This window comes from Lottia gigantea (genome assembly GCF_000327385.1).
Source record: "Lottia gigantea unplaced genomic scaffold LOTGIsca_17, whole genome shotgun sequence".
In the NCBI taxonomy this organism is placed as follows: domain Eukaryota; kingdom Metazoa; phylum Mollusca; class Gastropoda; family Lottiidae; genus Lottia; species Lottia gigantea.
In genome coordinates, this window is record NW_008708133.1 from 492,341 (window position 1) to 509,608 (window position 17,268).

General features: G+C 35.6%; 1 protein-coding gene across 1 annotated transcript; it reads left to right on the top strand.

Moving 5' to 3' along the window:
- Window positions 1–11,798: 11,798 nt before the first annotated feature.
- Window positions 11,799–14,079, top strand: LOTGIDRAFT_158401 (hypothetical protein; the record flags this gene model as incomplete). Its single annotated transcript, XM_009051563.1, has 4 exons — window positions 11,799–12,169; window positions 12,783–12,880; window positions 13,692–13,791; window positions 13,971–14,079. 4 exons carry the CDS (start codon window positions 11,799–11,801, stop codon window positions 14,077–14,079), a joined length of 678 nt encoding a protein of 225 aa, XP_009049811.1.
- Window positions 14,080–17,268: the final 3,189 nt, after the last annotated feature.

The window sequence follows — 17,268 nt, forward strand, 5'->3', positions numbered from 1 at the left end:
TGCATTCTCTATTTGAAAGTTAGATTTGGAATATTTTCAAGTTCGATTATCATTTTGTCTGTCTGCTTCGTGTCTAAACTGTATGTCTTTGTTTCTGTATAGTATGTCGTGTTGAAGCGCAGCGGCGTCAACTCTATTGACTGGTTCCTCACCCGGTTTGGGTTTATCGTTTTCGTCTAATCGCAGATCAAGCCTATTACCTGGACCAGTGTAATTATGAGCCGGAAAATGTTTTTCTCCAGGATATTTTGCCCATGGAAATCTAGGAAGAGAGCCTAATGATTTTTGTATATCTGAACCGAAATAGGTTTTGGAGGGTGAGCGACTATCATTTTTATCCTATAACTTTAAAACCTTTTCCTTTCCTTTCTTCTAATCTCCTGTTTGACAGTTCTCTTATTAGCTGTAACTCTTTCTTTCAGATTGTTTCACTGCGTCGCTTCTACTCTTTCCCGCTCCCGCGATAGATCCTATAGCTTTAGCCTTGGATGAAATGAGGGATTTGTTGTTTGAAACAAAGCTAGCTACTTTTGGAATTATTTTTTTACCTAGAGAAAATATTGATGAAAAGATACCGTCGCCTGGTAGTTATTTTGTATAAGGGTATTTTTAATATGCTTTTTTCGTTAAATATTCTAATCTAAAGTGAAGAAGGGATTATATAGGATTCTGATTTAAGTTTTTTTGTGATAGTTGGGACAGAAGGATGTGTCTTTTTTGAATTTGTGTGTATAGTTTGCGACGATTTTACGAGTGTTTTTTTTTGTGTTATAACCTATATATTACTATTTACTTCCTTAAGTGGATTGTATTCTTATACTATGGAGTTAATTTTAAACAGATTAAACAAATTCAAATGTGTTGTTCGTGTTTTTAAAATGAGTTAATTTAATGATGAAATGTTTTTTTTGGTGGGGAGTTGATGGAATGTGGGGTGTAGATCTGTTTTTCTTTGACTTCTTGAGAGGGGGGGGGGGGGGGGTAGAGAATGTTAGCACCCCGTGCGAACATTCTCTAAGCTCTCTTACTACTTATACCTAGACAGTTCAACGAATTATATTTGGGAGAATTTCCTCTCGTATAATTTTCGCAGATATGATAATTTAGACATGTTAGACCCCTTGTACAATATACACAAAAGGAATTAAATAAACTGTCGATATTCTGTAGAGACATTTTAATATCATGGCACCATTTAACCAACATCGATAGTTTTTCTACTGAAGAGAATCTTAGTAATATCCTAAATCAACCCCTTTTTAATAATAGAAATATTATTTTAGACAAACAATATTACTATAAATATGATTTTATTACTTCAGGCCTTATTACGATTTCAGATATTTGTAAAGTAATTTCTCATGAAGACTGAAATGTGATAAATGTAAGTGCGCATGCGCAAATATACATGTAACTACTGGACTCGGTCATGATCTAGCGTTGTCATTGAAATCACGCTGTCACGCAATGTTGTGAAGGAGGAAGTCATGTGTCAAGGCAAATGGAGACTAGGGAAGGCTAACTGGGATTTCTTTAGGCGTCATTTCACTCGTTCCAAGCTAGATCTGGCAAGGGACGAGGACGTCTCTAGTTTTTCTGGGAAGTTGACCCAGGTTATTACTGATGCTGCTATGGGCTCTATTCGCCGGACTAAGGATGGCATTGCACGTAGGTCACCTGTCCTGGTGGTCCGATGAACTCCAGGCTGTCGTGAGACACAAACAAAGCACTGGCAGGAGTTCTGCAACTCATTAAATGAGAAGACCAACCTAAGCTTTGTCTGGGGTAAAATAGACTCAATGCTTGGTAAAAAATCCCCCCCCCCCTCTTCTAATTGCAGGTCAGAAGTTATTTCCGAAAAAAGAAGAATGATCCACATTACCAAACCAACAACGACCAGAAGATTGAATTAGTATGGGTTCCATCGCACGTCTCCATTCCTTGCCATTCCTGGCCATTTTGTGCCAAGGAAAGTCTGAGTCTGGAGGATATCGAGCCTCTAGAATACTCCTATTCGGAGTTCTGCAGTATCGTGTCTTCTAGGATCAACCAGAAATGGGCCGACATGTTACGGAACCTCGACACCGCAAGATACCAGATTGATCCGAAGATACCAAACCAAAACAAACCTAACCATCCATCTGTAGCCATCTGCAAAGTGGCAACCGGACTCCGAACCAACAACGTACTACGAGACCATCAGTTCAACGCCATTAAATGTCGCTGCGGCCACGTTGCCACAAGGTCGCATGTCCTCAGATTATATCTGACTGTGGTAGTGAGTCATATGCAGTGTCAGAATACATTGATCATTTCTTACTACCTCTAGCATGCCAACATCGCGCCTACCTTAAAGACACAACCGATTTTGTCAATAAAATAAAAAATCTTCGAGTTCCCTCTAATGCTATTTTAATTTCTATCGACGTTTCTTCTATGTATACCAATATCGATACACAACTGCTTTAACGGCAGTTCGTAAAGCTTTTAATAGAAACCCAGATCCGAACAGACCCGACGATGCAATTCTACAGCTTTTAGAGATTTGTCTTAGTCGAAACGATTTCACATTTAATGGTAAAACATATTTACAAACTTCAGGGACAGCAATGGGCAAACGATTCGCCCCTTCGTACGCAAACCTTTTCATGGCAGAGTGGGAACGTGAGGTGTTGCCCCTCTGTCCATTTGACCCACTTTTTTACGGACGCTTTTTGGATGACATTTTTATGGTTTGGACTTATTCTATCGAACAGTTTTGGGAATTCTTTGAAATTCTCAACAACCACCATCCTTCTATCAAACTAACCGCAAACGTGAGTGACAAAAGCATAGACTTTCTCGATACCACAGTTTTTAAGGGAGATTCCATAGCAGAAACAAATAAACTGGATATTAAAGTGTATTTCAAAGAAACTGATACTCATCAACTCTTGCACAAGAGCTCCTTTCACCCAAAACATACCTTTTCTGGTATAATTAAGTCACAAGTTTTACGATTTCATCGAATTTGTACAAGATCTTCTGATTTCAACCAAGCCTGTACGATTGTTTTCTTAAAACTGAAAGGGCGTGGGTACTCTAAACGATTTTTACGAAACATAAAAAAATTCCACCCTAGCACAGATAGCAGCTAAAAACAGACTTTATGCCGAAGTACCTCTAGGTTCAAGAAGTGCTCCATGTTTGTCCAGTAGATGCAAAACATGTCCCTTTATATCAGAAACTCATTATTTTATAAGCAACTCTACGAATAAAAGGTACCCGATCCAGGAACATCTAACATGTGAACATTCGAATGTAATATATTTAATTTCATGCAAGAAATGCCCCAAACAATATGTAGGAGAAATAATAGAATAATTTACGAACTCGCTTTAATGCTCATAGGTCAGGCATCAAATTAAAGAAAGACAAGCCTGTTTCTAATCATTTCAACCTCGACGACCATTCAATAGACGATCTCACCCTAATCCCAATTGAGCGTATAGAAATTGACTTGCCCGAAGATGAAACTACCAAATTCCGTCAATCTAGGGAGGCCCATTGGATTGAGACATTGAATACAGCAAGACCTATAGGACTAAATATTCACCATAATGTAGACATAGCACCCTTTGTTGTCCCGTTCAATACAGCCAGCTATCGAGCAAGCAAGATAGTTCATGCCCACTATAAGAGCCTTCAAGAGAAATTCCCCCATGTCTATAAGCAGAAAATGATAGTTGCATATTCAAAAAATAAGAACTTAAATGATAATATTGTTCTTAGTAATCTAAAAACAATCAGTACATAACAGACACTATACTTCTTATTTTTTCTAATTTCAGATCAGAATAAGAACAGAAGAAAACCCAATATCAAGACCCTTAATCCTAATTTCTAAATAAGATAAGTCATAGAATGTCCTGGTGGACAAGGTAGAAGCTGGATTTGATTGGCTCAGTTCAGTTGGGCACGATGCGGCATGTTGGGCAATGCGGCAAACCGAACCCACCGGAGAATCAACTGAATAATCCTAAACATTATGCCACTGGCAGCTGTCAAAAATGATTAAACTGTCTCTAGTGACAAAAGCATGAATTTTCCCATATTAAAGAAATTTTAATGGTTTGAATTCAATGATATATATATTTACTGCCAGTTATTTATGCTGAGAACCATCAAATTTTTTAAATCAATATCAATAACCCAAATACATCAAATTATCGCATCAATATTCATGATCACACCAAATGTCATTAAAATCAGTTGAAAACTGCAGTCGCTATTGTGTTGACAAACAAATTTTGACGCGTTTTGTCTAAGTCAAGTGCAATAACTCAAAAACCGTTCATCGAAAGATCGTCAAATTAGAACTTGACCAAGATCTCATCAATATAAATGATCAAACCAAATTTCATTAAAATCAGTTGAAAACTGTAGTCTCCATTGTATTCTCAAGAAATGTTGACGGACCGACGGACCAACGAACCAACGGACAGGGGCGACGATGGGCGTATAAAAAGAGTGACAAAGGTTCATATTATTACGTTTCAGACACAGAGAATCAACGGTGGGTTCGTTTTGCCGCATTGCCCAACTTGCCGCATCGTGCCCAACTGCACAAAAACGACTTGCTAAACAAAACTAAAGGTTTCTGATAAAATCCGGAATGGCCATTTGTTTCACATGAAACGTAATATTTTAATCTGTTTTATTTATAATTTGGACCTGTTCGGTAAATCGACACTTTAGTTTTATGGTAAAATCTGGAATAAAATAAATACCAAGTACAAACGACCAGAACCGTAATACAAAATACATAAATCCATAAAATGAAAGAAGACAAGTTCAATAAATAAAATATTTGTCATAACTTGCAAGAGTTATGTCCCTTTACTGCTTGCCTATAACGTTGCCACATGCTAGAAAAAATGGCAACTGAAATGTCTAAAAGTGAACATCTTCTGAATAGTAAATCAGAATTATCAAGCGAGGAGAAGTTTAGAATTCTCGTATTAGATGTGCCCTATAATTTGACAGTGGCTCAACCCTCACTGGTTCCAGATAAGTCATAGAATGTCCTGGTGGACAAGGTAGAAACTGGATTTGATTGGCTCCACACTACCGTTGGCAGTTGGAGACAAAAATAGACGAACCTGCAATTGTTTAGAAAAAATAACTGTTCAGACATCGGATGGATCCACAGGAAAATAAGTATTGCGGAATCTAAAACCTTGAGCGGTGAGGGCTATATTTTGAAAACTCAGTATTGTCATAGCGAAGAGTATGCCTCTGTAAAAAGGCACAGTACGAAAGTCTTGAAACTATAGTTTCGATTTCTCTAGCAGGTCCACAGAAAATCGATGCGGGACAACGGATAGAAATATTTTGTTTCATGTGAAACAAATGGCCATTCCGGATTTTATCAGAAACATTTAATTTCGTTTTACAAGTCGTTTTTGTGCAGTTGGGCACGATGAGGCAAGTTGGGCAATGCGGCAAACCGAACCCACCGGAGAATCAACTGAATAATCCTAAACATTATGCCATTTTACCGAAACCAATTTTCAAAGACACTGCTAATATACTTAACAATATTCTTGCCGATTTAGTCTAAACTAGTTATCTCAAACAGAAACAATATGACTATCTGTCTGCTAAACCTGAATCCGACCAAGGAGTGGTTTATCTCGAATAAAATCCCTTAAGGCCTCCCGATTATATCTGACTGTGGTAGTGAGTCGTATGAAGTGTAAGAATACATTGATCATTTCTTACTACCTCTAGAATGTCAACATCGCGACTACCTTAAAGACACAACCGATTTTGTCATTAAAATAAAAAATCTTCGAGTTCCCTCTAATGTTATTTTAATTTCTATCGACGTTTCTTCTATATATACCAATATCGATAACACTACTGGTTTAACGGCAGTTCGTAAAGCTTTTAATAGAAACCCAAATCCAAACAGACCCGATGATGCAATTCTACAGCTTTTACAGATTTGTCTTAGTCGAAACGATTTCACATTTAATGGTATAACATATTTACAAATTTCAGGGACAGCTATTTGCCCCTTCGTTGGCAGAGTGTGAACGTGAGGTGTTGCCCCTCTGTCCATTTGACCCACTTTTTTACGGACGCTTTTTGGATGGTTTTTTATGTTCCTTTAAATTAACCACAAACGTGACAAAAGCATAGATTTTCTCGATACCACTGTCTTTAAGGGAGATTCCCTAGCAGAAACAAATAAACTGGATATTAAAGTGTATTTTAAAGAAACTGATACTCATCAACTCTTGCACAAGAGCCCCTTTCAAAACATACTTTTTCTGGTATAAACAAGTCACAAGTTTTACGATTTAATTGAATTTGCACTTGATCTTCTGATTTCATCCAAGCCTGTACGATTGTTTTCTCTAAACGATTTTTACGAAACATAATAAATTCCACTTTAGCACAGATAGCAGCTAAAAACAGGCTTTATGCCGAAGTACCTCCAGGTTTAAGAAGTGCTCCATGTTTGTCCAGTAGATGCAAAACATACCCCTTTATATCAGAAACTCGTTATTTTGTAAGCAACTCTACGAATAAAAGGTACCCGATCCAGGAACATCTAACATGAGAACATTCGAATGTAATATATTTAATTTCATGCCCCAAACAATATGTAGGAGAAACTAAGAATAATTTACGAACTCGTTTTAATGCTCATAGGTCGGATATCAAATGAAAGAAAAACAAGCCTGTTTCTAATCATTTCAACCTCGACGACCATTCAATAGACGATCTCACCCTAATCCCATTTGAGCGCATAGAAATTGACTTGCCCGAAGATGAAACTACCAAATTCCGCCAATCTAGGGAAGCCCATTGGATTGAGACATTGAATACAGCAAGACCTATAGGACTAAATATTCACCATAATGTAGACATAGCACCCTTTGTTGTCCCGTTCAATACAGCCAGCAATCGAGCAAGCAAGATAGTTCATGCCCACTATAAGAGCCTTCAAGAGAAATTCCCCTATGTCTATAAACAGAAAATGATAGTTGCATATTCAAAAAATAAGAACTTAAATGATAATATTGTTCTTAGTAATCTAAAAACAATCAGTACATAACAGACACTATACTTCTTATTTTTTCTAATTTCAGATCAGAATAAGAACAGAAGAAAACCCAATATCAAGACCCTTAATCTCCTTAATGTAGGAGAATCAAACCCTTCCTTCCCCGAAACCTATTATTGGATTTAATTCATGGCAAATTGCGGAAGTATATAAAATCCCTAAAATATCTCGGATTCAGTAACAAAAATCCTTGTCTGACCCAACTACGTTTCAATATCTAGGCAAAAGGTAAGTCTGTTCACTGGTCGCCGGCTGAATTAATCAAGTTTGAAGGCACGAGTTACAGGTTGCAGGAAATCGCACCTCTTTAGATGAACTGGCCGAGTCTTGTGGGCACGAATAGCACCCCATTTTTCATCTTTGTTTACTTACTTTTTTAAAGAACAAATGAGTCTGATTTAAAAATCTTCTTTAAAGACTTCCACTCGTCATTTTATAATATTTCAAACTTTTTCCCTAGGTATATACCTGATTTTAAATATTCTAAAATCTCTCAAACGTATTTAATCATATATACATAATATATTTAAATGGGACAGGGCATTTTATTATGTATTCATAACTTTTTGCTCTTGAGAAACACTCCAGGTTAAAAATATAACAAAAATGTAACACTTTTTTTGGATTAATAACCCATGATTTGATATTCTCATCACTTTAAAATGTACGTATTTGATATATTACCCCTTTGTATGACATTGATTTAGATAAATGTGTATAAACTTTGTTTGCCCATTTTAATAGTTCTTCCGGCACCACCTATATAAATCTAATGTATATCGGTTCACGACACTGCAATGATTCAAGATAAAAGTACAACAGAAGTACAGTACATTTGATTAAAAATTATAGAAAATATGTGATCATTAATGTCTATATCAGGAAATTCGTGTCATCATTGTCCATTTTTCAAAAGTGAATCGTCCAACTATTTGTTTACCATTTGATAGAGCGAGTCATTTGTAGATGATCTCAGAAAGAAAGTCTTACAGTAAATTCGTTTACATATCATTGTTCAAGAATAAGATTGTAAACAAAGCCAATAAAATCTTCGTAAGATGTTTCATTGGTAGTCCAATTGGTAGTCACTATACAGTATTTAATGCATAAGTCAGCATAAGTAAGTGTAAGAATTATCCTCTATAATCTGTAAAGCTAGGGACGCATTAATAGTATCACTTGACATATCATTGTTCCAGCCTACTCTTTATCAAATTTCAATTGAAAATTGCAAAATGCACACGGGACTGGAATTCAAATCGTAACAAGCATTATCTTTTGTGTGGCCTAATTTTTAAAAAGGAAGTGGACAAAATGGGTAAAGGACACACCATTTGTAAACGAAAATAAGATACAAGCGAATGGCATCGAATAATTCATAATACATCAGAATTCGTTTCTATTATCGTCTGAAAACATATCATTATTCCTGCATGAATATCGATCCCAATTTGTTTATGGGACGTGCATGAGAAATATATTGTATGTATACAAAAAAGCCCGGATTTGGACTATTCTTGGTATGTTTATGTATAATTTTGAGAACATCGTTTTCGATGAACGATTTTTGCGTGGCAAATCTATTGTTTTCGTTATGTTTATTTTTTATTTTTTATTTTTTGTTTTTTTTTTTTAGGAACGTCCCTAGCCAAAATCGAAAATGGTATAGCATAATTGTCTTCACAAAACATTTTTAAATGACCTGGAATCAAAAATGAATATCTAAAACTCAATTTTTGCTAAACCGGAAGTGTGCCATTGCATAATGTGCAAATATTTTGCATCAAGTCTGTAGGGCTTATTTATGAACTGATTTACCTGAAAGTTTCTTTAATATGTTCATTGTTATAAGACGTATCTGGTGAGGCTAAAAAATTCAATTTTTAAATATTATTATTTTTAAATATAAATTGAATCCAAAATTTTCAAAAAAGCTCAAAATTTTTAACGCAGTCTCTAATTATCCGATTGATCTGAAATTTGCGTGAGAACTTCCGTTTTTGTTAAAATCACGCCTGGCACCCCCACTTCCGGTGTAAATTTCAGATGTTGGGAAAAACCATATATATTGTCTGTCAGTCATAATTAGAATGCACTTAGCAGAAAAAATCCAAACCGGAAGTGATGCATAAGCAGTCGCCTCGGACTGACCCATTTTAGCAAAAATTAATTAGTCCTCCATTTTTTATCCGATTTTTATGATTTTGGTGTCTATTAAATCCTTGTAACCTTGTCTACAGTTTGTTGGAATAGAATTTTGAATTTCGAATTTGAATTTTTTTTATATTCGTTTGAATTTTTTGAACATTTCACTGTAGGATGTTCTTGACCTCAGCTATCCACAGGTGTATTCATTTTGGTTGAAAAATATTAACTTCCGGTTTAATAGCCATTCAAAAATTAACATTTTTGACAACTTTGGACGGCTGTATGACCTTTTCTAATAAACACTGTAATTCCTTTTTGATTATCTTTTCAATGATATATGACAATAATCCATTAAAATATGTTTTAAAAACATTGGGGTTTTTTTTCGACTGAGGGTTCTAACTTACAATGTAATTAACTCTTAGCAATATGGTTTGTATATTCAATTTTTTTTTCAATTTTCACTTACAATAATTTAACATACACTCATATAGAGTAGTGAATATTTGATACATTAACCTGTTCGAATTTTGTCTGTACCATTAATAGAACTCTATCTGCAAGATACACACAACAATTTTGGTTATTGGTGTTAGTTAGGCTGAGGGAATAAAAGCAAACAGCTATGATGACACTAGAGATTTCAAAAATTTTTGAAAGAAAAGGGGCACGGAGGAGTAGAAGTATATTATAAGCAAAACAAAAATGTCAACATTTTAAAATTGGGAGCTTTAAATATAGAACACATTGCTTTGAATATTTTGGATAAAAATATTAAACTTAATTGTTATCCCCCGTTTATCGATTAGATTTATTTCTCCCAATGTTAGAAAGATTATTAGTTGAATTACAAGAAACTGGTTCAGACTATGTTATTATGGGGGATTTCAACCAAAATATCTTGGAGGGTCATTTGTCTATACTAAATTGTTTTCAACAATTTGGTTTTCAACAACTTGTTCAGCATTACACTACTGAAGGTGGGACACTTATAGATCATGTTTATATCAGTAAAGAAATTCCGTCACATAATGTTCACATTTCACACATACCTGTATATCATAACTACCATGAAGCTATTAAAATAACCATACGATAAGTTATATTGATACAAGATTGAATTTACCCTTTCACAAAACATTTCATTTAGCTTGGCTCTTTACTAAAAGTGGTCGAGTCATCACCGGGCTTGAGAGGGTTTGAAGTTAAAAAAAAGTCTTACAGCTATCAGGAAAAGTATCACGGGCCACGCTCAGTGCTGTTCACAGCTCTACTTGAGTTAATTGCTTTTGATTTAACCAAAATAAATCAAATATGTATGTAAATACGCAGCTGTAACCTGCTTTTGATGTATATTGTTGAGACATTTGTGTTAATATTCGCAATTTCGGATTGGTGATCAAGATAGAAATTACAATTTTATTTCTTGTTGCAAAATGGGAATGGTGCAAATTGATGCTTTCCGGATCTCCAATACACATTGAGGTTTAAACCTCTTTACAATCCCTTAAACAATGTGACATTGACAAATGTAGAAATGACATGAAAAACGTTTTGGTCCTAATCATAAAGTTCTTATTTTGAAAAAAATTAAAATTTCAACACTTGTGTATACGTTAGACACTATGTATATTATGCATTTGGTAAGTTACAAACCGTCGATGGATCAATCCGTTATTGGCACCAGTAGCCTAATGGCGAACTCACTGATGTTAAATATAGGTTAATGGTCGAAAGCTTGTCAATAAGTCTAATAATGATCATGGTACGAGGACCGAAGGCTCCCCTTTCTGGATTTAATATGGTACTTGATATGTTGAGGATCCTTGTAAAATTTACCTAATCTAGGAAGGCGGAGAATTTGTTATGGCCCCCAAATACACCACTGTAATGGCATATACGGCATCGTTTCGTGATTTACATTTTGCGTTTTATAAGCAATTAGCGACAAGGATAACCGAGCTATTAGAATTATTATTTTTCCCTTGGCTGTATCAAATTTGAAACATTAGTGTTGTTTATGAAGAGATTTTTGTGCTTCATTTCTGACAAAAAAAGAATAATATTCTAATTCTAAGAATAAATCTTAGATCAATTACTATGACAAGTTTTCACGTACTATTTGAAGCCAAGTCAATCGTGAACACGTTTTCTTGGCAAAGGAACAAGTGTCCAATATTTAGAGTCCATTATTAATGTCAATATTGGACTCATGGCTGTTTGCCAGTATCATTATGTTGGATAATGGTACGCCGAGATCAAAGAGTGACATCACATCTGTATTTTAACCTGTTATTCCTTCACTTACTTGTTTTATACAAACCTTAATTGCATCTTCTGTTATCTCATATCTTTCATTATTACATACTTTTACTTTGTTTACATTCTTTAACTTCCTCTAATTTGATCACGTGACTTCCGTCCGCCAGTTTTGTTTGGTTTGTTTGGACGCCATTGAAGTGCAATAAATGTATAGATGAGACATTAGAGTATTTATTGAATTAAACATGGTAGCAGAGCGAAATTAAAGAAAATGTCGGAGAATAACAGAAATAGCTATAAGAATCCACCTGATACTGTATATGACACTTGGAAAAATGAGCTAGAAATATGGCGTCGGGTCACCGACCTGGACGCTGACAATCAAGCTTTAGCCATCACATTGTCGCTGACTGGAAGAGCGAGGGAGAGGGCTGTCAAAATTCCGGCCGAATTTCTGGATTCAGACCGAGGTGTTGATGTTTTAATTTGCGAATTTGATGACGTCTTCAAGAAAGAAACGAAATATGCCACATATGAGGCTTATTCAGGCTTTGGAAATTTTAGAAAAACAAATAAAACAGTTTGTGGTTTACACTCCGTCAATGAGTTCGCCACCCCGTCAATGAGTCCGCCACTCCGTCAGTGAGTTCGCCACTCCGTCAATGAGTTCGCCACTACGTCAGTGAGTTCGCCACTCCGTCACTGGGATGATTGGCGAACTAACGCCATTGACGGATGACTGATTCATTGAAGGAGTGACGGATGAATAAGCCGTGTGTCAGCCCTTCATACGCCATTCTGTCAATGAAATCGCCACTACGCGAATAAGTGACAGATTGAAGCCATTGACAGTTGACGGATTCATTGAAGGAGTGACGTATGAATAAGCCGTGTATCAGCCCTTCATACGCCAATACGTCAATGAGTTCGCCACTACGTCACTGAGTTCGCCGTTACGTCAATGAGTTCGCCACTACGTCACTGGGATGATGACTGATTCAAAGCCCTATATATGCAGGGCCTTGGACGGATTTAGCCAATGGTGGAGTGACAGATTTTTGACGGGGTGTACGCCAGTACGTCAATGAGTTCGCCAATCTGCCACTGGGATGATTGAGACAATGACATATTCTTTTGTTTCATTTTACGATATGCCAGTATTCTTTATTTCTTCAAGGTAGCATTGACGTACGTCTTTCCAAGAATTCCGTTTTGCGATTATTAATTTATTAATTTTACTTTTTTTGTTCGATAGCTTCAACGATTGCCGTTACGACGCAGTGAACTGCTTTGACGGATGTGGAGCCAGTCATGCTAACTCTTCTAGACACCTGAAACTCAAACTGACTCAAGGTGTGTGTGGAGGGGGGGGGGGGGGGGGCTGGCGAGGNCTGAATTTAAAATGCGTCAACTACGTGGAGGCGTCTTGTCACAAGCCTCCAACCCCTCACTGGCGCCGTCACTTGTTTCACGCCCTACAATACGGGGGAAAAAATCCAGTGTGTTATGCTGGACATCTTGCCAAACCAACGATACTAGTCCACTTTTTTCGATTTCGATCTTTGAGATCCAAGCCTCTTGCAACAGCTTAATTATTCCGTACAATGACTAGAAGCCTTAATCATGTCAGATCCTCCGACATACATCAATGAAAGAAGAAAACCAGGTTAAAAATACAATGGTTTTATCTTGTCTGCATATCATAGCGAGTAACACTAGATAATCACTTAATAATTCTATAATACGAATAATTGTTTAATAAAATTTGTAAAAGAATAGATAAATATTTCAAATAAAGTTATATAAAGAGCATATACATTATAACTACTGTGACACATCATCTAATTAAATACTGCAAAGGTCCATAATTACAAAGAGATCGAGCACAAGCAGTGGCGCAGGCCTTTCTTTCACTATTCAAAACGATAAAAAAATTTGAAAGTGGGTAAGGGGGGGGGGGGGCAAAGCTGGGCCAGTCTATTTTCTGAAGCCCCGTTTCGCATTTAAAATTGTTCAGTTTGTTTGAAAATTGAACGATATAGATGTATGGGGTTTTCTAGTAGACAAATGTTCAAAATCATCAAATCATTACATGCTGATCAGTACAATACATTATGTTTGCTTTAATATGGTATACTTTTCTATAATATAATTACCGTTTGAGAAAATAGTTCTTTTGGTGCAAACACCTTTGCGTGGATTGAAATTGGTAGTGAGTACAGCCATTCAGAAATAAATGGAAATGTTAAGGGTGGAAAATTGAGGTAAGCTAGATTTTCTAGCTGTTTGAAGTCGGAAACTGTTATTGACTTTGATAAAACAGCAATATGTGGTATAACTACAGAACTTGGGGCCCAGTCTTGCACGATGGATGTATTTGCAATTTTTATCAGTCCAGATCATTTTGACAATAAATATTGATCAAATATGTTATTAATTTTAGTTTCGTTTTGGAAAATAAGAGTAAGGTTGATGGTATGGAATTGTTATTTTTAAAAAAGCACTTGCCTAGGCATGATGAAGAAGAAACAAAAACAAGGGGTTTGAATTGATAAGTGTAAAAATAAATTAGAAATCATTATTAGGGGAACAAAATAATCTTGGTTTTTGGCTCTGGTTTTGTATGAAAACTAATTCAAAAATGATTAAAGAGTCTTAGTGTACCTGCTGAAAACTGAAATCTTGTGACCATTATTATGGGAATAAAAGAACTTAGAAGTTAGGTGTAAACTTAATTTGAAATATGCATAAAGATAAAAAAAAATATAATTCAAAGAAAAACTAAAACTAAAAGGGTTTGTAAGATAATATTAAAATGATTACAGTCTTCCATTAAATTTATTTAATTATCTTTTCGAACAACATTATTTGTGTGGACTCGTAGAATGTAATTCACCAATGGTAAAACAGTTTTATCATCAGTTTGGTAAGTAATTCGATGGGTTTTTGAAGCTGATTGTATTACTAACGTATTTCTGCCTTTACCTGAAATATTGTAAATGTAATTTTGTCTATAAGGATCAATATTTGATATTGTAGTTTTCATGAAGCACAATCCTCTAACCGTTTATCCTAGATTGTCAGAACACTCTGAAAGACCAAGATAGCTTGTCAGGCAAAGGAATATACGCACATTGGCAGCTGGAAGAAACAGGCGGACATACAGATATCATGCATTTGCAGCTCAAAAACATTGGATTTATTAATATCTCACTAATTTACTTTCAGTTACTTTAACTAATGTTTTTCACAAAATTAATCAGTAGCAATATCGCAAAATACATCAAATTATAAAGTAAAGGGCAACTCCAAAATCTTATCAACAGGTACATGCATTCCAGGTGTCATCAAGCAGCTGCCACCTATATCGTGGTTACAAGCCAAATTTGACGAGGAAAATAACTCAAACATCGTTCATCAGATTTTTACCGACATCGAACTTGACTGGGAGCTCACCGATAAATACTAGCATACAAAGTTGCATCAAGATCGGATAAAAACTGTAGCATCTATCATGTCTACAAGCCAAATGTGACTCATGTTTTACAAATTCGAACTCGACAGACACCTAATCAATAAATACATGCATACCAAGTTTTACAAAGATCGGATAAATACTGCAGCCTTCATTATGTCTACCAGATATGAGAACAGACGGACGGATCTGCCGAGGGAGGAACGGACAGTGGCGATTGTAATAATTATACTCCAAATTTTTATGTGAGCTTATAAAAACTACCGGTGCACTCTAGCTTTCATAATAATTTTTCTTATCAGAAAATCAAACAAATGCTTTTGACTCTTTACGATAGGTTTTTAAATCTCTATAAAATCTTGTTAGCTATTGGCTGAGAACTAGACCATTGACCTGTCACAATATTGATATTGAGAGATATAACAGAGAAACTAGCAACGTGGAAAATGATTGTACATCTATGTTTGTAAGTTTAGGAGTTATACGCTTCGTACCTTGTCTGATATGGACGTTTTTGACATCTTTAAACCTGATCGATATTCTTCCAATCTGTATTGTCCCATCGTTTCTATCAACAGAAACATCAACACCACTAAAGCCAATTAAACTTTTCTTCATAAACAAACCTATACAAAACAATAATAAGTCTGAAAACATGTATGACAAATGTTAATGATTTGTTGAAAACAGGGGGAAATGATTGAGATTGGTATCTAATATGATCACGGTCTTATTTAACTCTATTTTTATATACAGTTGTGCGCTAATAATACTACCTACGTAAAATATATCACAATGGTATGACAATTTTCGAGCACAAAAATAGCAAGTTGGAACTTATTGGAAGGGAGGTAACTCCATTGTATAGCTTCAATTTACGTTGTCATCGATGCTTTTATTTTGTATTATGAAGTATTTCGGTTCCGAAACCTTTTAACTTTCTATTACAAGATATTTTGACCAGATTGACATACTCAAAAGGACACTTATAAATCCTTTATAAATCATTCCATATTTCGAAAAGTGAAACGAAAATGCCCAGGTAATGGAAGTTAGAATACAGTTGGCGTTTGCTTGAAGTCTCAATATGAAATATATTAGAAATCAAACATTGGAGATATGTTTCTCAAATATAACGAACGATACGTTACCTGTGATTTTGGGTTTAAACGTGTCTTGAAGTTGTTGTATAGTTGTGTTAGGATTTGAGGATACTGTATGTAACATCGTCATAAAATCTGAAACAAACTCGTCAGCATCATCTTTATCATAGAGGTCGCCTCCCAACATCAATCTAAATGTTGTTGTATTGGCCATCCTATCTATCAATATTTTCATAACTGCCTCAACTCTTGTATACGGATTTTCACCCCAAATTTTTAAATCCAAATTCGCATCTTGGGCCAACCGATTCAATTCACTTACAAAAGTAACATCGTTGAGAATAATTTCATGTCTGTGTAGATCTTTATTTTGTCCTTCTGGGATAAGTTTCACTATTTCTGTGTATGGAAACATGCCGTGTTCGATTGTTTTACTTATGTCCTCCGTGTTTGTTTTGAGAAATTGCTTGAAGGTTGTAGTTGATTCTGGTATGTCGACAAATATCGGTATGTGGTTCGATATGCATTCTATTCTATCCAATAGCTGAACAGAGTACTGTCGTAGATCTATTGTGGAAATGACGACAACTCTTTGAGATCTAGATCGTATACTCAGTAGAAGCTGGTAAATTGTCAAATATAGTCTAAATGTACTTGTACCGATGGATTTGGCGAGCGAGTCACACAATTGCTGGGTATCTAGAGGCAAAAGTTTTTCACAAACGTCAGCATGGTTTTTCTTCGGACAATAGTCCCTGTTTACATCTAGTGTGACTCTTGGAACACCTTTCTTAATCTGTTGTGACCAAAATTCGTCAAGAGCTTTTGTCTGCTGGTCGAAATATCTAATTTGGTCTAATATCTTACACACTGATGTCTGATGCTCAATGGGCTTTGGAAGACTTTCTAGAGATAAATGCTGCCGAACATGTCCAATACAATTCACGAAATCCATCAAAAACAAATTAACACCCATTAAGTCAAACCCCACGTGACTAAGTACTATGGCTAATCTCGTACTGTTCTTATCCAGGACGAATGTAAATCTGACTGTTCCTTTGGAACTGGTATCAAATTTATCAAATTGTCTTCTACTAAAGATCTTTTCAATATTAGGTTCGTCCGCTTTAACTTCACAAATGTCTAAAGCACTCTCTACATCT